This window comes from Sarcophilus harrisii, chromosome 3 (assembly GCF_902635505.1).
Source record: "Sarcophilus harrisii chromosome 3, mSarHar1.11, whole genome shotgun sequence".
In the NCBI taxonomy this organism is placed as follows: domain Eukaryota; kingdom Metazoa; phylum Chordata; class Mammalia; order Dasyuromorphia; family Dasyuridae; genus Sarcophilus; species Sarcophilus harrisii.
Genome location: NC_045428.1, coordinates 95,635,969 through 95,658,641, shown reverse-complemented (window position 1 = coordinate 95,658,641; position 22,673 = coordinate 95,635,969). Strand labels below are relative to the sequence as shown.

The following is a 22,673-nucleotide window of genomic DNA, read 5'->3' as shown; positions in this document are numbered from 1 at the left end:
GCATGATTGACATTTTGAACACTCTAAATCTGCAGATTCCAAATTGTCCTTCTGAGAAAACACTGAAATACTATTTCTGATCTACAAAAAAGGAAGATTCATAGGGTTGTCCATATCTTTTTTTTTTTTTTTTTTTTTTTGGATGAGCAGAGAACTAGCAGTAACAATTGCATTGCCACAAGTTGCTTTTCCAAAGTAATTACACCAAGCTCCCTGTGGTATGCAGTGTTTAACACATTGCTTCCAGTGTTAATGAATGCAAGAAGAGGCAACACAGCTATTAGTAATTGCTTTTTATTCGTAGTCCTCATTTTCCAGATAGATCACATTAAACACAGCCATTAGACAATAGCGTTGAGATAATCCATACAATGTATGCTGCTTTTGTTGTCCTTGTTCACCAATTTCTTGGTGCAGCTCAGAACTTTATGGGAATGATGAAGCTGATAAATGGAATTGCCAACCTGTGGAAAAATGGGGCCAGGGGAATCAAGACTTGAATCAGGTCGCATTCAGTTCTGTTTCAAATCCACAAATCTTGATAGCCAAAACTCTCATCTGAATTAATGCTCTGATAAATGCTATCTGTTGTCAAAAAGAATGTAATTAGACAATAATGAGTGCATGTATATTATGTCAGACCTTAGACTACTTGTTGACCTCAGCAACTTCTACTCCATTAAGTAACATTCAGTTTTAAAGCTGGTTTTAATAAAGCATCCTGCTCCATTACTGGTCATCACATGATTTTTATGGCCATATTTCTAAATGGGTACCATCTACAAGCTCTAATGGCACATCATAGTTAAAAAGGTCTCTGTTAATTGGGGGTATCAGTGTAAGCCAATTTTCTGACCATGAATCCAGTTAATTTATGGTGTGGTGAATCAACCTTAACATATTATCATCTACAGTAAGGTTCATTACAGACACTAAAGCAAAACTATTAAAATATTCTTTGAAATTGTTGGATTTCCCCCTTTAGCACTTACTTTGAGAAAGACCTAAAAAACACTAATTCTCCTTCCTTCTAAGTATTGTATGCAATGTTATTAGCAGTAAACAATTGTCGGAACATTATCTTTCAAAAGTTTCTACAAAATGTCATTTATTTTGCTTGACCTCAAAAATAGTACTTTTTTAGTAAGTGAGAAATGAACTAATCATTAAACTTTTATGTATGTATATGTATGTGTTTGAATAGGGTGGAGCTCAATTTGATGATGAGAGGTTTTTTTCCCTGTTTTATATATGATGTAAGGCCCCTTCAAATTCCACTGGTTGATCATGCATTGCCGGCTGATACAGGCTGTTTCAAAAGTGTGAAGTTGGCAATCTCAGATGGCTTCATGGGAAGCAAAGCACCAGAGGTCTATGACAAAGGTAGCTGCTGGCCAAATGAATGAAAGCAAGATTCCCTCAACTCAGCTAGAAAGCTCAGAGTCATGGGTGCTGAATTACCTCAGTCAAGTAAATAAATAATCACTACTAAATACATATAATGTGTTAAACACCTAAAAATAGTAAATCACTAGTGACAGAGAGCCTAAAGGTAAATTCTTCTTACATTGGCACAACCAATTCTTAAAATCTCATGTTTCGTGGTTCATTTATTTTGAACATATTCAGACACATACAATGAATGGTGTAGCTGGTTGGTCAGGGTTAGGAGTGTTGAAAAAAATGAACCCTATTCGCTCTTAGTTAATTTCATGTAAACACCACCTTTTAAAAAAATGTGTAGTTCTCTGTGTCTAGTAAAAGAAAGACAATGCTTAGTAGAATTAAATAGCACAGTCACTTCTCCATTAAATTTTAGCTATCAAGCTAAATCAACCTGTAGTCTCCTGGCAAAATAATATTGTATAACAGAGACAACACATTTCAGATACATAAATTGTCCAAAATACAAAGAGCAATTGGGTTTAACATGTACAAGTTCCCTTGTTTATTTTTTTTGTTTGTTTTGTTTTCTAATTTAAATATTTAAGAATAATAAAAATCAAGAGCAGTACTTTGGAAAAGTTATTACCAGGAACCAAAGACAATTCTTTGCAAGATTGTAAGGTTGATGAGATTTGATCGTTCTTCCCTCTGAAAACAGTTTTGCAAGAGGTACTGTCCAAAATCACATCTGAAATTGATGGAAATAGCTTAAATAGAACTTTGTGAGGTCTGAAATTGCAAAATTGAATTTGCATCATCATTTTTAAATGTAAGGACTCCAATAAATTTATATTGTTTCTGAACTGGCTTGGTGACCAGAAAGAAAGGCACGGAGTTCTCCCCTACTTTCACAATAATGTATTTCTCTGTTCCAGTGCACAAATAGTTTTCATCTAACTCCACAGCACTTTTTAAGGTATAGTTCTAATATTCTGTTATGAAATTGTAAAAAGCCAGATATTTAAAAACTCAAGGGGAAAAAATAGTCAAATCGTTTTCTCATTTCCTGATTCCTCTTACTGGGTTAATTTCATGTTTTGACCATCTGAAATTGGAGGGTTTCCCATTATTATTTGTAAGTAATTTTGATGTTCGCTTAAAAAAAAAAAAAACAGTAGAAAGTAGGGGGAAAAACACTCTTAAGCTACTCCAACAAAGAAAGCAATTGAGCTCTTCAAAATAGAAAGAATACTATTGTTTTAAAAGCTTGTAATTTTCAGATTGCACATAAGAAGAAACCATGGGCATAGACAGTGCTGGTACCTAGACATGCACATGGCAGCATGAGTTTTGAAGTCCTTAAAATACTTATCAGGGGCAATATATTTACACAAACAAAAGCTAAGTGTATTGTTATGAGGGGAGAAAGAATCCAAGGACGTTCCAGGTATTGGTTCAAGTGTAATTTTTTGTTATTAAACATGAATTTTCAATAAGAAGCTTCTACAAGGACTTGCACATAACCATGACTGATGGATGTATTTTCTGACCTTTTCAGTTAGCTCCATCAGCTCACTCAAATACATTTTGAACAGATTATGTACTGTAGTACTTGCTAGACCATACATTAAACAAGAGACTTTGCTCTGAGGCACTGCTTCCCACACTCCATGGGGAAAAGGAAGCAGGAAAAAACAAAACTCATAGAGTTCGACAGCTACCGAGGCAACACTTGCCATTTACAATATAAGCCCAAATATTTTTGCAACACAACTATATATTAATTTAATAAAATACACAATATAGCTCTTATACACTCAACAATTTGGCTCATATGCACTGAATCTGCAATAAATCAATAAAAATATGTCATTTGATGTAAACACATTGAATCTTCTTACATTTGCACATTTAAATGGTCATGTGATTCATGTATGTCTAAGACATTTTCACTTTCCTGAGCTATTTTAGTGTCCACAAATGGATAAAAAAGTGTTAATAATGTTAATTTTCTCTGTATAGTACCATCCAATGGTAACTAATTTTTTTTTTCTGAAAACTTCTCTATAACTTCAAGTTTAAAACATTGATCATTATTTATATGTTTGTTGGACACTAAAATGCTAAATAGGCATTTAAACCTTTAAAATTTTTCATCTTTAATGAAGTGAAATAGTAAATGTGTGTGCAGGACAAAATGGACTATATCATTTTTACACTTAACTTTTATATGGCAGGAAGTGTATTACGAATGACCAGGATATGCTTTGTTGACTAATGATATGGAATGTTCTTTGTGTATTCATGTGTGGCAGGTAACTTTATACAGAAACGTTTACCACAAATGTGTGTTAATGTTTGGCGTAGCTTGGACTACTGCAAAGATCTTTTCAGGACTTTCAGTAGAGACCTGTGATGACTGTTGGAGTCACACATCAAATTTTGTTAACCCTGTTTTTCACGGGGTTATAGGTAAACAGTAAAGTCAGCATTAACCATGGAGGACAGTCTTTCAAGGATCAGAAAGATTTCATTCCTCTCATCTTAGACTTTCTTAACAGATTGTCAAAAGATGTTTCTCCCTCCCTTGTTTCCTTCCTCTCTCTTTATTTTTATTTTTTCCGTCCTTCTTTAAGCATACTTGACTCTATCCTAGTGTAAGTTTGGTCAAAATGAAACCAGTGTTATCTGTGAAAAAGAAACAGCAGTGAAAAGAACATACTTGTGGGCACTTCAGATGTTCACTAAAAGCCTTAAAGCAGCATTGGTCTTCCTTCATCCCTGTCAAACTGTAATAACCAGGGGGGGATTGTTTCTAAATCAACAGAAGAGGCAAGAAAATGCCAATGCTTTTTTTTTTTTTTTTTCCTTTCACTTTCTCACTGCCACAGGGTCACTTCCCCGGCAATCTTGTAAAAGCTTATCAATTTCTCTCACAACTTCCTCCGCATCCACTGACTCTCTGCCTAGATCCTGGTTTGAATGGTCTAACTGCTCAAGAACAGAGTCCATCTCATTGGAGTCTCGACTCACTCGGGAATGCACATCCGCAAAGACTCTAGCCATCTGATCGGAGGCCACGAACGTAGTGTCTCTTGACTGTTTACTAGGCGACAGATACTGACTGTCAGCAGACAGGTATTGGTTGCTTGCTTCTGCCAGAGTTCCTGGTTTGGCGTCACAACCATCTATCGGTCCTTTAGTTGAGGTGCAAGGCTCAATGCATGTCTTGGTTGGGCTGCTTGATGCTGAGGGAACCTCTTGGAGAAGAGGGCTCAGGGCACGTTTGGCTTTTAAATAAGGTTTAACATTGGCAATGAGAATAGTGTGCTCTCTCTTGTCTTTTCCAAATGTACAAAAAGTCTTTTTCCCAGTGGGATTCACAGTTTCATAAGTCTCAGTCTCAACGTTAGCTTCCACTGTGGGTACAAAGAGATTTGTGCGGTAATCTGCATTTTCAGCCTGATTGGTTGTAGGGAACTGGGGCATCCAACACCTGTCAGAATGACCAAGGACTCGGCATTCATCTGTACAATTAACACACTCTTCTTGCTCTGTAAAACAAATGAGAAAACAAGTCCAATCATTAGATATTCCTTTAAATTTCTATAGAGGCAGTGATCAGTCTCAGTGGGCTTGCTTGACCCCTGGTCTTTTAATTAAAAAAATAAAGAAAACAATAATTAAAACATTTCAGTAGGGTTGCATAAACCTTCAGGCTGAGACAATAGTTTTATTTAACACTATTCTCTAGATATTAAAGAATTCCCATAGCCCAGAGGAAGTGAAAGGCTGCCACTGGAGAATCATTCTCAACAGAATTGAGAAAGCTTCCCCATAAACTAATCTGCTACAGAAATCAGTTAGTCTTTGTTCAGAAAAACTCATCTTAGAAAATGGTGAACAGTACTTAAGCAACTCAAAAGGTATTATCAGGATTAATTTTTCAAATCAAATAACAGGGCAATGACTGGCTTTCAGACTTTCATAAAAATCTTCAAGCTGGTTTTTCATGTTTTACCTCCACTTTGCTTGTAATTGTTATTTTGGGTGACAGTCATAAAATAAAAGGTTTTCTTAAAAAGTCTACTTTTCCTGCTGAGAATGGAGAAATGGAATTTTCTTTCAGAATGCATTATGAATAAGCTTGTCAAAAAGTGCACACTGGTATTTTATTAGATATGCGTATGGATCATGTAATCAGTTTTCTTCACTCCTGCTTTTTGTTTTAGTGCAAGTATGTGAAAATGGATTTGCTCAAGAGATAGAGCTCAGAATGAATGACAAATCATGACATTCTGTTTCAAATGATAATGCTTTCTGCAAAAAAATGTTGCTTCCCTGTTTTGCCAATAGGCATATGGAGTATCTAAATAAAACTTTTTTAATGACTTCTGTTTCAAAGATGCTGAACAAGAAAATATGAAGGAAAATTTCTCTCTTCTATGCAGTTTAATTGACCCCAATATTCTGAAGTGTAACTATTCCCCACTAAGTTGCCTAAATTGGTTCTATTGCCCAAAATAATTACTCCTTTCATGTAGAAAGAATAATTGATTTGGGAGCTAGAGGACCTTGGTTTGGGATAGCTGATATACTGTTAAAAGAACTTTGCCAATTCACTTTACTTCTCTGAAGCCTTAGCTTACTCATGTATAAAACAAAAGGGTTGGGCTAAAATTTATAAGTTCCTTTCCAGGCCTAGATCTTATAATCTATGGAATTGATCCATTCTAAGCCAATTGAAGTTCCTTGTGAAGAAAGAGTATATATATATCAAAGGACTATAAGGGAACTAATTTCTTCTGCACATTTGAGAATTCTATGAATTTCTTTAACTGAGGGTAAGTAATACTCTCAAGTGATCAGAATGTGGGATAATCTCTATTAGCTTGCATAGCCAAATTTTTCAAAATAAAAATGCATTCTTAACCCATAGGTAACATACAGAATGGGGGGAGGGGGAGAAGTACTATAAAAGAAGGTTTCAAATCTGAATTTACATTGACAATATAAACATATTTCTGGGTATTTGAAAGTTACTTTAAAAATTCAACTATATAAACTTCTTTCCTCCATAACAGGAAGTTTCTGAGTATCTTGCCATTATAGAAAAATATGTCATTTCATAGCATGAAATATTCACACTTTGAAAATGGCAAAAGTATTTTGGTACATTGTCTCACTTTCATTTAGGTCAATTTTTAAATTTTATTTTCAGTGAATGAGCTAAAGTGTACACACATATATACATATGTTAAATACATATGCAACAGACTATAAAAGAGTTAGTTTGTAGATAATCTGAACAAATGAGTTGAAACATTCTGTTATGCATAAACACATATACATAAACAAATCTTGAGAATTCATCAGACTTTCAAAAAATCTTTATGGCCTTATAAGGTCTAGTCTACTGAATTATCTATAGATTGGTTGCTTATCATATACAGCTGATATTTGTGACAATCACATTTGCTTTCTAGAAAACAGTTTAACAACAGGCTTATTAGAGTAATATGGATTAATCTGCTGAATTTATATATCCTCAGCCTTGTTGAACCAAGAACCACAAATCTTCAATTTTATCTGGTCCTACATCTACTATTATATTCACCTACCACAACCCTACACACACACACACACACACACACACAGAGAGAGAGAGAGAAACGGAGAAAGAGAAACAGACAGAGACAGAGAGAGAAGAGAAAAGAAAGTCACTATCTATTATTCCTTGTAATATAGTTACATGTTTTAGAGCATAAATTTCCAAGTTTTTCAACACCTATACATACTCCTTGAAATTGCATATACAATTTTATGTTCCAATCTTAACTAATCTTTCATTTTTTCAAGTTAGCTTGCCTGATACTGACTGAATTACATATGAATAAAAATGAAATAAAAATAGCAAAAAAGATCTGGGAGGGGAAAAAAGAGAATAATGTAATCATTTTTTTAAAAAATCTAAATTGACCCTGAATGTGAAATCATGAGTTCTGTTTGTATAAGCATCTTGAATTCTAGTGCTAAAAATTTTATAATGTTTATTTTTTCTTATTTTAGTCTTTATGCCACATCCTACGAAGCAAATTTGTAGTATTAGATATAATACATTATAAGCAACTGACCCCACCATTAAACTATAATCTGAATTGCCACAATTCTCAGACAGAAAAGTAAATAGAAGAGAAACTTTTATACCAGTAGTACGGACCATAAACCAAAGTGAATTATCACCACTAAGTGACAGATTAATATTTATAAAGGGGAAAGAGTGGAAGGGAAAGTAAAAACAATGTAAATGTAAGCATAAAGAAATAGATACACAGAAAGATAAAATTTGCAAAAAGATATATGCTTATTCAACACATACATATTCACATATGTGTTATACATATATGCATAACCAAAAGGTTCTATAGCAAGTTATTGCCTTGGTCTTTTCTATCTCTACTCATTCCTCATCCTGTAAAAAATATGTCCTTAACAAGACATTTGAGTATAATAAATAAGAATAGCATAGAGACTTCCCTAAATCTCTGGAGCTTTGCAGGTAGACAATCAAAACTGCTTTCTATACCTCTGGGAGAACAAATTTTAAAATAGATATGTAAAATTATTAGCTATAGAAAGAAAAGGAATGTAAGCTCAGTGGAAAATGTATACTTGCCTAGATTGAGAATTTATAAAAGACAATATTTTTAAAAATTGGGAAAAAGTATAGGCAAATAAATTTGATACAAAATGCATTTTTTTCCTTGGAAACAGATAGCATTTACAAGTCAGTGTCTTCTTTCCTGAGATACAGGGAGCTGGACAGACATGCTATATGAGAAGGTCCAAATAGTCTTCAATTAGATTTCACTCACCAAAGATTCATTTGTTAAGCATCTATATTACATACAAATTATTCTGTCACAAATTTGACTGAGATTGATTCATGTTTTGATTTCATACTTATCCAGCAGAATAATAACTCTGAATGAGGGTGTAGCTATAGAGAAAGGTATTGTTTATTGAACAGGATGGAGATTACACCACTATTCAACTGCTAGGATTCTGGGACAGCTTTGTCTAAGGGATATCCCTCAGAGAAAAACAGAGAAATTCCCCTGTTGTAGTAGTGCTAATAATAATAACAAAATTTAAAAAGAGATATTACATCTGGAAGAAACAGCATGAAGGATACTCCATATAAACAGAATGCTAAACTATCTTGTGTCCAAATGGGAATGATCATTTCAGTTCATGATCAAATCCCAAAGAAATATATTTATATTATGATATAACTCTGACAACAAGCCATAGCTGAAAAAAGAGGGAAGTACTTATGGATTCTGATAATGTGGCATTTTATTATCAATCTATTCTTTGGCTGAATAAAGATTTGAAGTTGTTGGTCCCTTTTGGTAGCTTTAAACATAGCTCAAGTATAATAGATTGATTCAGACCTAGATTTGTGAACCGTCTCTGGTACTGAATATCTACATAACTTAGATTTTCTGAGTTTCAATATCTCATCTGTTAAATGGTTAATAATACTTGCCCCTATTTATTGAATATAGTTTTTGTGAGAATCCCATGAAGTAAGTTGTGTGAAGTATCTAATAAACTCTAAAGCATCATATACAAATAAGGAATGACTATAATTGATACTTAAGAAGCATTTTACTTTAGTCTTGAGCAAGCTGAAGCAATAATCTAGAAGACCTTTAGACAATTCCTGCCCCTCTCTACTCTTACCAAAGAAAAAACCCTAAATATTTTTCCATATTAATAAAATGAAGTTTTTTCATAATGCCTTAGTACTTGAAACATTTTAAAAGTCTATTCTGGTAGACTTTGTAGTAATATTAGTGGAATCTCCAAAACGTTATTATGAAAAAAAATCTATACTTGTTTCCTATAGAAGTTGATTTAATATATGGTAAATGAAAATATATATCCTGCTTTCACCTAATCCAATAATAAAATGTATTTATGGATATATATTTTGTCCCAAAAATACTATATTCTAAAATGAGTCAGTAGTTAAATGCATAAAATGCTGTTGTCTATTTTACAGCAGGGGGATTTTTTTTGAAACTGCATACTCATTATGACATTTCTACAATTACTTTTTTTTCCCCTTAGAAATATATCTTTAAATTTCCAAAAAATAATTTCTTCAAAATGGAATTCATTTGGTTTAGCACATCTCTAACAGAAAACAAATATTTTAAGTAGATTCTTATTTTTATAAATTTTTAAAAATGATACAACTGTTAACATAAATTCTATATTAACTCTAGAGATTTTTTTAAAATCCTAGTTCTGCATAGAGATGAGAAACAATCCATCTCAAAAATGCACACCAATGACTCCACAAAGTAAAACAATGTAAACTATTTGAGGGTAGAAAATGATATTCATGTTATCTTTGAAAAAGTTGATGTTAAATTAATATTTTTATAAAATAGAATTTTGTGGAATCATTAAAGAAGAAAAATTGGAAATATGTTACATTTTCTGTTAATGTATTTGAAATGAAATATAAAAAACACTTATTGGACAGTGCTATGAATTGCAAGGATCATTTTTCAAAGGGGGAACTGAGAAAGCATTGACTTTTACTCTAAACTTTTAGATATTGGATTATCTGATGTTTATATTTACTTAGATCAACAATTGCAATACATTTGGTCTGAAGTTTAGATGTATATACTTGATTTGGAAATAAGGGGAACCAAAGCAGTAGTTCTCTTCACAAGACAGAATGGTAGAGCTGTTGGAAATTTGCATATTGATGTAGCCTTGTTTATCTGAGGCACTACCAACTAGACTCAGAAATACAAAATGCATTGGCTTTTTTTTTTTTCTTTTCAGCTTTAGCTTGCCTTTGATTTTACCTCTGGTATGAGGATTATTGTATGCATCAAAGAATTATTATCTTTATATTCCTTTTAATGTTAGAATGTATCTTCAAAAGAAATAAGTCACTGGAAAAGAATTTTGTGCCACATATACACAAAGAAAATTACATGCAGGTAAAACTTTAAGCAAATTGATTGTTGTGATATCAGGTAATTTTGACAATTTTGCAAATGGCTACAAGAATGATTTTGATAAGAGTCCCTCTGTGCTCTGAACTGAACAAAACATTTCTGGAATGTTCCAGGCAGTCTTGGTCAACATATTTCAAAAGTGATCTTGACAATGTAGATTATGCTTCAAAGAGGGAAGTCAGGATGATTAGATTACTTGAAAATCATATTATACGAATGCAGTGCAGGGAATGGAACAATGACTTAGCATTCAAGTTCTTAAAGAGAATTTTTTTCTTTTTATAAAGGTGCCAGAGAGCATAGCAAATCCCCAGAGATGAAAATTATGGGGATGTAAGATTTCAGCTCAAAATTAGGATTAAAAAAATCATATTAATTAAATCTGTCAAAAATAGAATGGGCTACTTAAGGAAGCAGGTAACATGCCTGTCAGTGCCCAATTTTAAACCAAAGAGAGATGACTGTACACATCTCTGCCTAGTAAGATTATTACCATTGCCCAGTGTTGGAGTAGATGATATCTAAGATCTTTATGAGTAGAAATGATTTGATTTGTTGGCAGTTAGTTGGAAAGAATGTCATAATTGGATCCGGAAAGACCTGAGTTCTAACTTTGCAATTACTTAATCTCATTTCAGCTTCATCTTTAAAACTGAGATAATAATAGATAATACTTATCATAAGGTTAACATGAGGATGAGATCAGATGGCTTGTATAAAATGCTTTGTAAACTTCAAGGAGTTTTGTCATCATCATCATCATCATTATCAACATCCTAACATTTATACAGCACGCCCTATGTTCCAGGCATTGTGCCAAGAGCTTTACAATTACTATTTCATTTGATTTTCACAAATCCTGGAAGGTAAATGCTATTATTATCACTATTTTATGGAAAAAGAAGTTGAGGCATATAGAAGTAAAGTGACTTACTCAGGATTACAAAAATAATATCTGAGGCTGAATTTGAACTGAGATCTTCCTGGAGTCAGACCCACTGTGCCATCTAGATCATCATCATAAGCAGCAGCAACAACTTGTGTCTCTAGCTCTTAGTACAATATTTAGCATCTAATAGGCACTAAATATATCCTTTATTGATTGATTTCGCTCCTTTAAGATTCTATGATGCCATTGTTTCAAAATCCAGTGAGTGTTCCACAAATTTAATAAATATAGGATTTCCATATTATTATGCATCAAGTATCTATTTCTTTAATAGATGAAAATTCTCCCAAACCTATAGATAAATGCCTATGGTAGGTAATGCACAGGAAGTATTGTAAAGGTTAAGTAATTCTACACTGAGCTCCATTTGTTTTGAAAAAGCATGGGAGTTTTTTTTGTCTTACAAGATTCTTTCCTCCAAGCTTACAGAAAGTATTGCAGAACTCTGACATACAGTGTTATCATGCCCCTGTCTTCTGATTTCAGTACAAGTTCACTGCTGCATCACCATACTTTCTTCTCAGCTCCTAGGCAGTCAGTTAACTTAAAAGAAACAAATTGTAGGTTTAAACTTCTCTTCCATGTCATAGTGCCCCTGTGCAACTCCATCCAGAGATGAATGCTAGGCAACCCATCTTAAAACACTAACAGGAAACACTAAAGAACATAAAATGATACCATTCCCTTAGCTTCTAATGCCCTGGGAGCCCACGTATTTGTAAATCAGCAACCATGCATATGCTTCAAGCATAAGAACTTCACATATACATATGCTATCTGCCTCTGCAGAACAAAATTAATTGTCTTTTTATGAAGATATAAATCTCTGTCATGGAAATTTGAAAACAAAATAAAACAGGACATGAATGGGGACATTCTGCTTCTTGGTGGCTAAGGCAGTAAGTACCCAAATCGACAGGGAATTTTCTCCACTTCATGGCTGTCAACAAAATAGTTTTATTTCTGCTTTGTGAATAGCTTTAAATAGAAAGAGTGCTCTTTTCTTAGCATAGTCGGTGCTGTTTCTAGCAGGATCTGAAACTTGGTGCTGTTTCCAAGTAGAAAATTCTATAAATGGAAGTCCATTTTTTATTTGTTCTCATTTTTCTTTTTTATTTCGAATTCCCTTTCCTTCACCAATATAAGCTTTCATAACACCCAATTAGTTTTTTGACAAAGTAGGAAGTCAGTACCAATGTTCAGTAGATAAACGCCATATGTAAGGTGCCCCATCTCAGGTACTTCTCCTGATTGAAAACTATGAAAAATCAAGGTTTCTGATGCTGGCATTCAGGGGTAATAGTAGATTAAATTGCATGTTCTGTGAATCTGAGCTAGTATACAAGCACAGATAAAATGGAAAAGCTAAAAATTAGAGCTGGAAAGAAATTCCAATATTTCTTGAATATATAAAGATCCATTTCTCTGAAAATATTATTATAATATGTCCTGGCAGGCAGCTTCTTCAAGACAAAATAGGTGTTCCTCTTGTGGTGTTGATTATTAATCCATATATTCCACATTAATGATGAGGATAATTGATAATTATTTCCTGAAACATAATAACCTAAATATATATCTATATTCATCCTTTTCATCTATGACTCTGATATTAGATTTATTTAATATACTAATCCTAATATGTCTTCAGGTTTTCCTCTGCCTAACTAAAAAAGAAAACACTTCCATCTGTTACCATTGCTTAACAACTACATGTATAAAATATACTTTGGTCATCAGAAGAGAAAGGGTTATTAATATCAGAGTAAATTGTGCCCTGTGCTTCATATATTCAGTCCTTTTTTCCATCCCCCATCATCCACATATTCAATATTCACCTGAGTAGGTTTTTAAATTATTTTTAATAAGCTAGGTTTACCTCTAGGGCAACTGAGAAGAAGAATGGGTGAGGGAAAATGTGACATAGGAGGAATTAATCACTTTATTTCAGCTGAATGATCTTTCATATATTGCATTGTATTACCCATGATTCTCAGCTGTGCATGGGGACCAACAGTTGGTTAACTAATAAAGTAGGTGAATTACAGATGCAGCAGTTTGTTTATGACTCATTTTTGGAATATGTGGGCAAAATGTTAGCTGTTGCAAGCAGTTCATCTCATATATATCCCTCCAATAACGGCTGTTATGTTACAGATAATAATTATTTTCATGAGTCCTGAGGTTCAATTCTTTTTCTTCTGCTTCATTAGTAACCAAATGCTGATCAATGTTCAAATTATTTACACAAGAAAAATTTGATAAATAACTATGGCTATAAATGAAGGCTAAACCCTCAGAGTGTCATATGACTTAATTGTCAATTGACTTCCATATATTCATATCAGATATATGTGTGTGTAAAAATTTCTTAAAATATGGTTGAGTTGGGAAAACATGGGCAGTTTTTAAATGACAATCCTGAGGAATGCACCTGCATCATAAAATTTTCCTCTGATGCATTAGCATGAGAGTATTCAGATGCTAGAATCTACTGGTCTACATCCTATTTGAGAGAATCCAGCAGCAGCTGGATGCTCCAAGCGGCTTCAAACATTTTGCAACCATTGTTGAGTCCACCTGCATGCCTTCAGGAAACATTCATGAGCCTCTGTGACTCTCTGGACAAAATACAGGGACTAAAATCCATGCTATTTTCTGAAATTACATTGAAAAATGAGCAGCATATCTTTAAGGTAGGGGAAATTAAAGTAGTAATTGCATAGAGAAAATTAAAGATTAAAATAGAAGGAAAAATGATTAAAGAGAAAACATAGAATCAAAACCAGATATTGGCAACTCATAGCATTCATGTTTCTGGAAGCAAAAAGAATGCTGAAATAATTTTGTTATAATATTAAGATAGGATCCACTTACTACTTGGACCTGACTGCACCTCTGTGCAGGGTAAGATTCAACCCAATGAAACCCATAAGTGAAAAAAATAGCTGCAATTTAGTGGGGAAAATGTCTGTCAATCTAACAATTTCCTCAAAGTACCTTCCATGTTTATGTCAACACTACCAATACTTTAGGTACCGGAGGGACAAGTGGAAAAAAACAACAACTATTAAATGTTATCATTGTTCCCAAAGTAGATTAAATTCCCAAAGAGGATTTGAACATGAGATGATTTAAGAAAAATTACTCATTAAAGTATATAATAATTACAACAGTATTAAAAAAATTCAGGAGAGATCAGAAAGGTTTGAGTTGTTGACCTAATCTGAGATAGATCTTTAAGGATGTAGAGAATTAGAAGTGGAAGAGGCAATAATGGAAGACATTAAAGGCTGAAGAAAAACATCATAGGCAAAGGTAGAGAGAAAAACATAAATATGTCATGTAGGTGGAACAATAAGGAAAGAAGCCTGATCAGAATAGAAGGTTTGTGTTGGATAATAGTGGTAAAAAAAAAATCAGACATAAATGGAATGTGAAACTAAAATATAAAATGTCTTTGAAAATCATGGAAAAGCCTGTCATAATGGTGTGTGTCTGAAATCCATCCTACTGGATGAGCCCAGAATTACTGAATTATTTGAATTTAGTATATCTGTGGTTGGTCTAAATTCTACCAGGTTGCCTAAGGAAGTGTCAACCAACCTCAAAACTAACCCAGTAAAAACAAAACAGATTCAGCTTTCAATCTGATAACATTGGGATCAATATTGAGTGACTTTCTAGTATAGGTGACATAGGGAGACCCAGTCTTAAAATAAATAAACAAATAAGTAAATAAATAAAAGCCAAATGAATATGTATATACATTTTAAAAAATCACACTAAGGAAATGTTGACTTAATTCAGGAAACCATGAAGTCAATATTTGATAAAAACTATATTTGAGATTTGAAAGGGTAGACAGACTGGTGAAAATAATGGATTTGAAGGTGACTAGGATGAGGCCTTGGTGGTGAACTCAGAACAATTTTATTATTCATATCAAATAGGTTTTGAGAACAAGAAACAGATTGGTAAATTTGAGCAAATTTTCTAAGGGAATAAAAATTGTTGATATAGATGGTAGGAAATAAAGAAAAGGGAGGAAATGAAGATAAATTAATGTGTCAAGCACAGAAAACTAAAACAACAGTGATAAAATATTAATTTTCTTTTGAGTAGAATTTGTTTTGCCCAGTATAGATTAGTTGTTTAATAAATGCTTGGTAATGTTCTAATTTTTTCATGTTTGTAATTTTGGTTTCTCCAATAACTATCTTTCAGGACAAAGATAATATTAGTCTATTCTTATTTCATTTATCTAATTATTTTAGAATATTTTATATTTCTTTATTAAGACATTGTGTAATATATAATGTTATAATAAATTTAAATTAATTTTAAAATTAAAAAATCAATTACATGCACAGAAGCAAAATTGGACATATCATCAAAAGGCTCAGAAGATAAAGAGTAGGTCTAATATTATTGCATGGAAGTTGGAGTTGCAAATTTATGCTTGAAATTAAAAGGAAATAAAAAATCCTAAGCATTAATAACATTTAAAAGTACAATAGGCTCTCTCAGGGAGGTAGCATGTTTTTCCAGTGGAATTCTCCAAGGGCAGAATGACTTGTTCAAGATAAAAACAGAGTTTAGCTTGTTTCTTTTTTGCTCAAGTCAAGAAGCATTTATTAAGCATTTACTATATGTTAGGCATAGCGTTAAGTACTAGAGATACAAAGAAAAGAAAACCACTCTTTCCCCCCCAAAAATTCCTGCTTTCCAGAAACTCAAAGTTCATCAATAATTGATTGAATCACATGTCACAGGAAGTCTCTTTCAACTGTAATTCTTTATTTGAATCTGAGTACTGTCATTTAAAAATCATGGAACTGTATGCAAGTCATTTCACCTTTCTAGACATTGGTTTCCTCACTTATGAAAAAAAAAAAAGCGTAATAGTCGCAATGATATATCTGCCCTATCTGTATAACCTACTAGTGTTATTGTGAGATTCAAATAATATTTTATATGTAAATGTTTTTAACATGCAAACTATTACATTTGTTATTGTCATTTATTATGATACAGAAAGCTCCCTCAATTTCACTATATGATATTAAATCTGTTCCATTGCAAACTGGTCTAAGATGAATAAAAGGAAAACTAACATTTTGTAGAGCATTCCATTTTCCCATCTTTCTTCAACTTTCACAAATATGGGTAATTAATAAATTCATGGCATAGTGGAAAGAATTCTGGACCAGGAAGCATGAAATCTAATTTCTATCTCTACCTCTACCTCTGCTCCTGATCACTTACCAGTCTTTCAAAAATTAACTTAACTACTCTGGGCCTCAGTTTCCTCATCTAAAATGAGACTGGATTAGAAGACTTCCCAAGTTCCTTCCTGCTGTAAGATTTTGTGAGCTAGAATATAATTCCTGCCTAAAATATCATTCAGATATGGAGGTCAAAAGGTTTGCTTCTTTGGTAATTTTTTTATCTTAGTGCTGTTGTTTAAATCAAAAACAATATTTAAATAATAGTTCATTTATAATATCAAATTATAGAAATCTATGAGTTGGCCATTAAAAAAAGAAAATTATACTTTAGCACATAGTTATAACAATCATCCTGTCCTCTCACCCCTTCTTCCCACTGTTACGTTATGCAAAATGTACTACTTTCTTGTTCAGTATATCTCCTTCTTCAGTGATTGTTAGTCAGTAACTGAAAGTTTAAGTAACTCTCTTTTTAAGGCTCTGAGCCTTCATCTTGATAATTTACTACAGGAGCATTTCCACAGTACCTTCCAAAGGGTTAACACAGCTGCCAAAAGTATCTGATTTACATTCAGAGAGGAACTGATGCTTTGGCACAGAGTTCACAAAGATGCTATTTGGCTTACAAGGCCAAATTTTAAATTCTAGCCATTGAAACACTGCAATGAAATTCAGGCATAAAAAGGATGTTAACTCTATTACTGTTTTTTCATCTTTAGAAGAGGAGAATTTCCCTTATGTTTTCAGTGTCTCCGTTTGTGAGTTCTATCTCTGGTTGATGACATGAATCTTTGATGATATGGATGAACACATCTAAAATTCAAGTCATCTTTCTGGCAAAGCTCTAATCCTGTAAGGAAGGTCAATGAAAACATGCCTATTAAGCCTAACTTGTTGTAAGTAACAAACAGGATATTCATATTAGGATTTTTTTCTCTGCTTTGCTATCTGATTTCTATGGGGACATGCATCTATATACCAGCACAAATCTTGTTGTTCAGATTCTGTAACTAACACATGTTCTTTGTTCAATTGCTAGAGGTGGGTTAACAGAATCGGTATCATTGTTAACAGTCTCTACAGAGTTAATGCAGATGTAGCTAATCCTCTCCTGCTTATTATTCAGTAATCAGTACCCACCAATAGGATTTGGGATTCCCAGAAGTTCTGTAGATGTATTTTAAAATGAAGGGTTAAATTTTAATCTTTTAATAGTATTTCTGCTACAGCGGATATTGGTTCAATATATAAAAACCTAATTTTGCAGAAATGTCTGAAATTTCTCACTGAACCCCTTTCAACTAAATGGGCATGTATGCAAAGGAACAGCAAGTATTATAATGCTCTAAAGCAATGTTTTACATTGCAAAGTTCAAACTGCCAAATTTTCTGAAGATAGTTGTGGTTTAGCCAAGCTTTCTTGTGAGCTGTAGGGAGAGTGGTAAGGAGGAATGGGAGAGAATGACATTTAGAATGATATTCCCCCAAAATTCATTCCAATATGATTAGTATGGGGATGGGGGGGTGGGAAACAGTGATTGGATCAGACTCCCACCAAAAAAGGTAAAGAATCCCAAATCAGTTGCTGGCAAGTATTTTTTAACTGAGTTTTATCATCTGTAATGCCTTTGGGGAAGAATAAACAGAAATATTTACTTGGTATCCATAAAGAGAAATCCATGAAACAGATACAGACAGTGCAAATTAAATTTAAACATTAGTCTATAGTTCACCTTACATAAAGCACTCTTTCTATATATGTTCTTCCAACTGTTATCATTGTTACATGAAGTAGAAAGCACCTGTTGGAACTTCCAACTCCTATCCAGTCTACTCAGTTGTCATCTGTTACCAAAAGATATTTAGTTGCTCTTTCCCCCCAAATCACTTTGCATTTATTTTATACAATGGATGACATTTTTTCGTATTCAAATGTCTCTCAGTGTATTGTATTATTTCTGCCATGTCACACTCCAAGGAGAATGTAAACTTACTTACTTTACAAAAATTGTCTCATTTTTGTCTTCTTAGCCTTAAGACCTAGAGTTTGCATAACACAGTATATGAGATAGAGACTCAGAATGAGGAAATGGATTCATTCCAAAGATAATAAGATCTGTATTCATGCCCCACCTTTGATACTTGAAAGTTCTGTGATCCTAAGCAACAATCTCTCAGTGCTCCAAGCATTGCAGAAAATCTATTCACCTATACTGGTAAAGGGAATTTGCTCATCTGGGAGATCTCTAGATCAATGAAGTCACAGATTTTCCAACAGCTAGCAGTGTTTTATATATTAGATGTTTAATAAATGGGGATAAGCACTTATTAAACATATACCCTGTGCCATGCCCTTTGCTAAATGCTTGTTAAATTGAAAAGAATAAAATAAAAGATGTTAAAAAATTTTTTTAAGTTCCAGGTACTACAGATACCAAAGTTGATTACTGAAAGCTAATACAAATTAGTTTTTTTTTTTCCCCCCTGCTACATGTTTGGCTTGATTTAAAAAAGAACTATATGTTAACCCCTTCCTCTCAAAAAGTGTTCAAAATTCATGAGGATATACATACATATATATTATATATATACACACACATATATATGTGCGTGTGTGTGTGTAAGACACACATATATATTATATTGACTGTAGAAATGCGGTTTTCTGAATGTGTATTAGTAACAGTGAAATGCTAGTTTCCTAGAAACTATTCTCCTGTTCTATAGCCATCAGAGTATATTGAACCAGTGAGGAAGATAGCAGAATAGGTCAAGAAATTGACAACATGCAGAAAAACAAGAAATCTGGCCCTCTGGATACATATGTATAATCAAAGTTCAGCCAACAAGCCACTGATGAAGGCAACCACTGAACCAACATTTCAATGACAATGCATTTTTAAAAGATTGGAAAAGCCCCATGAAAAAATAGAAAATATATTACAAACTGCCACAGAATTTAAAACACATTACAGAATAGTTTCTATATTACTGGAAATAAAGCATTAAATATGTGAAGAGTAGAGAAAAATAGCACGGATATAAACATAAATAATTTAAGGCCATTTCTCATTTTAGATCAAAAACATGACCTATGTCAGAAGATTTCACAGAGAGTTGTAAGGATTTTACTATTTAATATTTAAGGATTCTACTTTCAAACTCTTTTCTATCTAATTGTAATTTTTCAGGTCTACATTATGGTTAGAAAGTTAAATGATGAGTCACCATTTCTATTCCTTTTATGCCCATATTAACAAATATTTAATTTTTAGCCAATGGTCCAATTAATCCAAATTAGTCCAAAATCCCTTTCTTTCAAGGTTTCAAAACTTTCCACAATGCTTTCCCAATTATCTTTCCAATTTTTTTATTCATTTATTTCCAGTATCAATCTTTTGCTTCAGTAAAACTTAGAATAATCACTGTTTCTGTACTTCTAGAGCTGAGCCTTTCTTCACAGTTTTCCTGATCTAAAATACCATTATCTTCCATTACTTTTAACTTCTAGCTAGCCTTCAAAATTCAATTGAAGCTCATCTCTTGCTATGAAGATCCCTTATGACTCCTTATTGGTATTGTTGTCTAAGCTACTTTTCTGGCTTCACAATCATAGATGAATATACAATGTTTTAAATCTCTAACAAAACTGCTACTCGTCTGTAAGCTACATGTTTATATTTCCAACTAAGCTTTATTTAGGGCAATGATGCCATATTATATTTGTCTTTACTTTCCACGGAATATAATCTTATTTATATTAGCAGTTCAATAAAATAACCTTTGATGAATTCATTAACTTTAAAAGAAAAAAGTTGTTAAACCATTTTGTCATCCTTAGAAAAAAATTTTTTTCATGCAGTGTCCCAGGAACAAAAGGAAATAAATTCTAATCCTAGACTAAATATATACTGAATTACTCCCCCCCCAAAAAAAGAGTTTTAAAAATCACTTCTCTGAAGCTTATTCTCCTTACTTTTAAATTTTAAATGTGAAGGTTTTTAAGTCTACTATGTGTGAAGTGCTGTTAAGATAACTATCTTTTCTCATATGGGACTATTACAACAAAAGCCATTTATGTGAAATATATTTAACTCTCTAAAACAAAGATATTCTTGAATATAATTGATATTCTCTGACCTTTTGAAAGAGAAGCTTTTCTGCTTGGGGATAAAAATAATTATTAGGAAGTTTTCTTTAGGGTGACCCTAAATCTACCTCTCTACCACTTCTACCCATTTTATCTAGAACCTCTCTCTGATAACAAATAGCTAGGTAATACAGTGAATAGAGTTCTAGACCTGGAGACAACAAGAACTGAATTCAAATCCAAATTCAGATATTTTCTAGCTGTGTGACACTAGAAAAGTCACTTTTACCTTCTTTTTACCTCAGTTTCTTCAACTGTAAAATTGAAATAATTATAGCACCCACGTACTAGGGTTATAGTGATGACAAAATGAGCTAATACTTATAAGGCATTTAGCATAGTGCCTGGTACATAGTAGATAGGACATAAATGTTCATTTCCTTCCCCTTAAAAAACTTCAAGATAACTATAATGATTCCTCTCAAACTTTTCTTTTTTCATGAAAATAATGCAAGTTTCTTTAACCAAATCTACCTATGTATGTTATACAAGGTCTTCACAGCTCCAATTCTTCTCCGCTGAAAACTTTCTAATTGTAATCCTTCCTCAAATTTAGTATCTAGAACTGAATATAAAATATTTAACACTAGAGCAGAGTCTGGGAAGACCATCATCTTCTTGGTTTTATTACCATGTCTCTCAAAGCCATTCAATGTTATATTAGCTTTTTCTTTATCTTATTTTATTGCTGACTCATTTGAATATGCACCAAAACCACAGATTTTTTAAATTGCTCCCTAACCATGTCCTCCATTATGTATTTGTGAAGTTTCATTTGTAAAACTGGATATGGAGCTTCACATTTATTCTGATTATCTTTATTAGTCTCAGTCATGTTCTAGCCTATGGAGTCCTTTGGAATCCTTATAACCAGTATGTCAGTTAAATCTGAGGTTGTCTAATTTAAAAAAAAAAAATTGATGAACATGACATCAATGTGTTAAATGTTGTTCTAAATGTTAAATGAAAGAGTAACAATAACAGAGCCTTGGAATTCTATACCAGAATTCTTTACAAGTGTACACTGAGTCAAATAAGTATTCTTTGGATCTAGCTATTCAGCTAATGGCATAACCCATATCAATACATGCTGTCCACAAGAATACCATTAAAAATTTTATTATACTCTAGGTAATCTATAGCTTCAGCATTCCTTTCACCTAAATACCTACTAACACCATCTCCAAAAGAAATGAAATTAACTTGGTATGACCTATTTTCAGTAAAGTCACATTAACTTTTTGTTCTTACTATTTATGATATTCACTTACTTCCTGTAATAATAATAAGAACTGATATTTTACAAGGAGTTGTATGTAGTCTGAACCTGATTATCTTTTTTTTTTAAATAAGTACATTTATTCTTACTCATTCTCATTACAGTTCTTCTTTTTTCCCACCCATGATCTTTCAAGGATCACAGGTAGGGGCTCAGCAATCTCATCTGCCAATCCTTTTAGTATCCTGGGATTTGTCCACCTGGGCCTCGTGATTGAATTCATCAAGGATAACTAGGTTCTTCTAAGCATCTCATTAATTATCTTGGCTTATAAATTCCTATCCAAATATCAGTCTCCTTGGCAGAGAAAATGGATGGAAAAAAGAGATGAATAGTTCTACCTTCCATCTCATTTCAATCTGACCACCCTCAACAATAATTCTATCTTTGTTAGGATCCTTCTCTTTTCCCTGATATATCATTTTTGTTAATGTGGGCTGATTCTCAGATTTATTCCTTTTGATATTGTTTTTACAAGACCATGCTACATTTTTGCCTTTCTTATCTATTTTCACCATTGTTTCTAGCTTCTGTGCATTAAAAAAAAAATTCAAGATAGTTTCATTACTTTTTGACACATCCACATCAGTCATTTTAGACAATTCTAAACCCTTTCCCCTCTCATTTT

General features: G+C 32.9%; 1 protein-coding gene across 4 annotated transcripts in view; it reads right to left on the bottom strand.

Moving 5' to 3' along the window:
• Positions 1–278: 278 nt before the first annotated feature.
• The window catches only part of PCDH17 (protocadherin 17), a 114,798-nt gene continuing 92,403 nt past the window's right edge, over positions 279–22,673 (bottom strand). For 2 of the 4 annotated variants that reach the window (XM_031958454.1, XM_031958455.1), the window contains one exon: positions 279–4,940. In XM_031958454.1, coding sequence (XP_031814314.1) covers positions 4,258–4,940 — 683 coding nt within the window. In that variant the 3' untranslated portion in view covers positions 279–4,257. The remainder of the gene's footprint in view (positions 4,941–22,673) is intronic. The other 2 variants (XM_023500581.2, XM_031958456.1) reach the window with 1 other exon arrangement.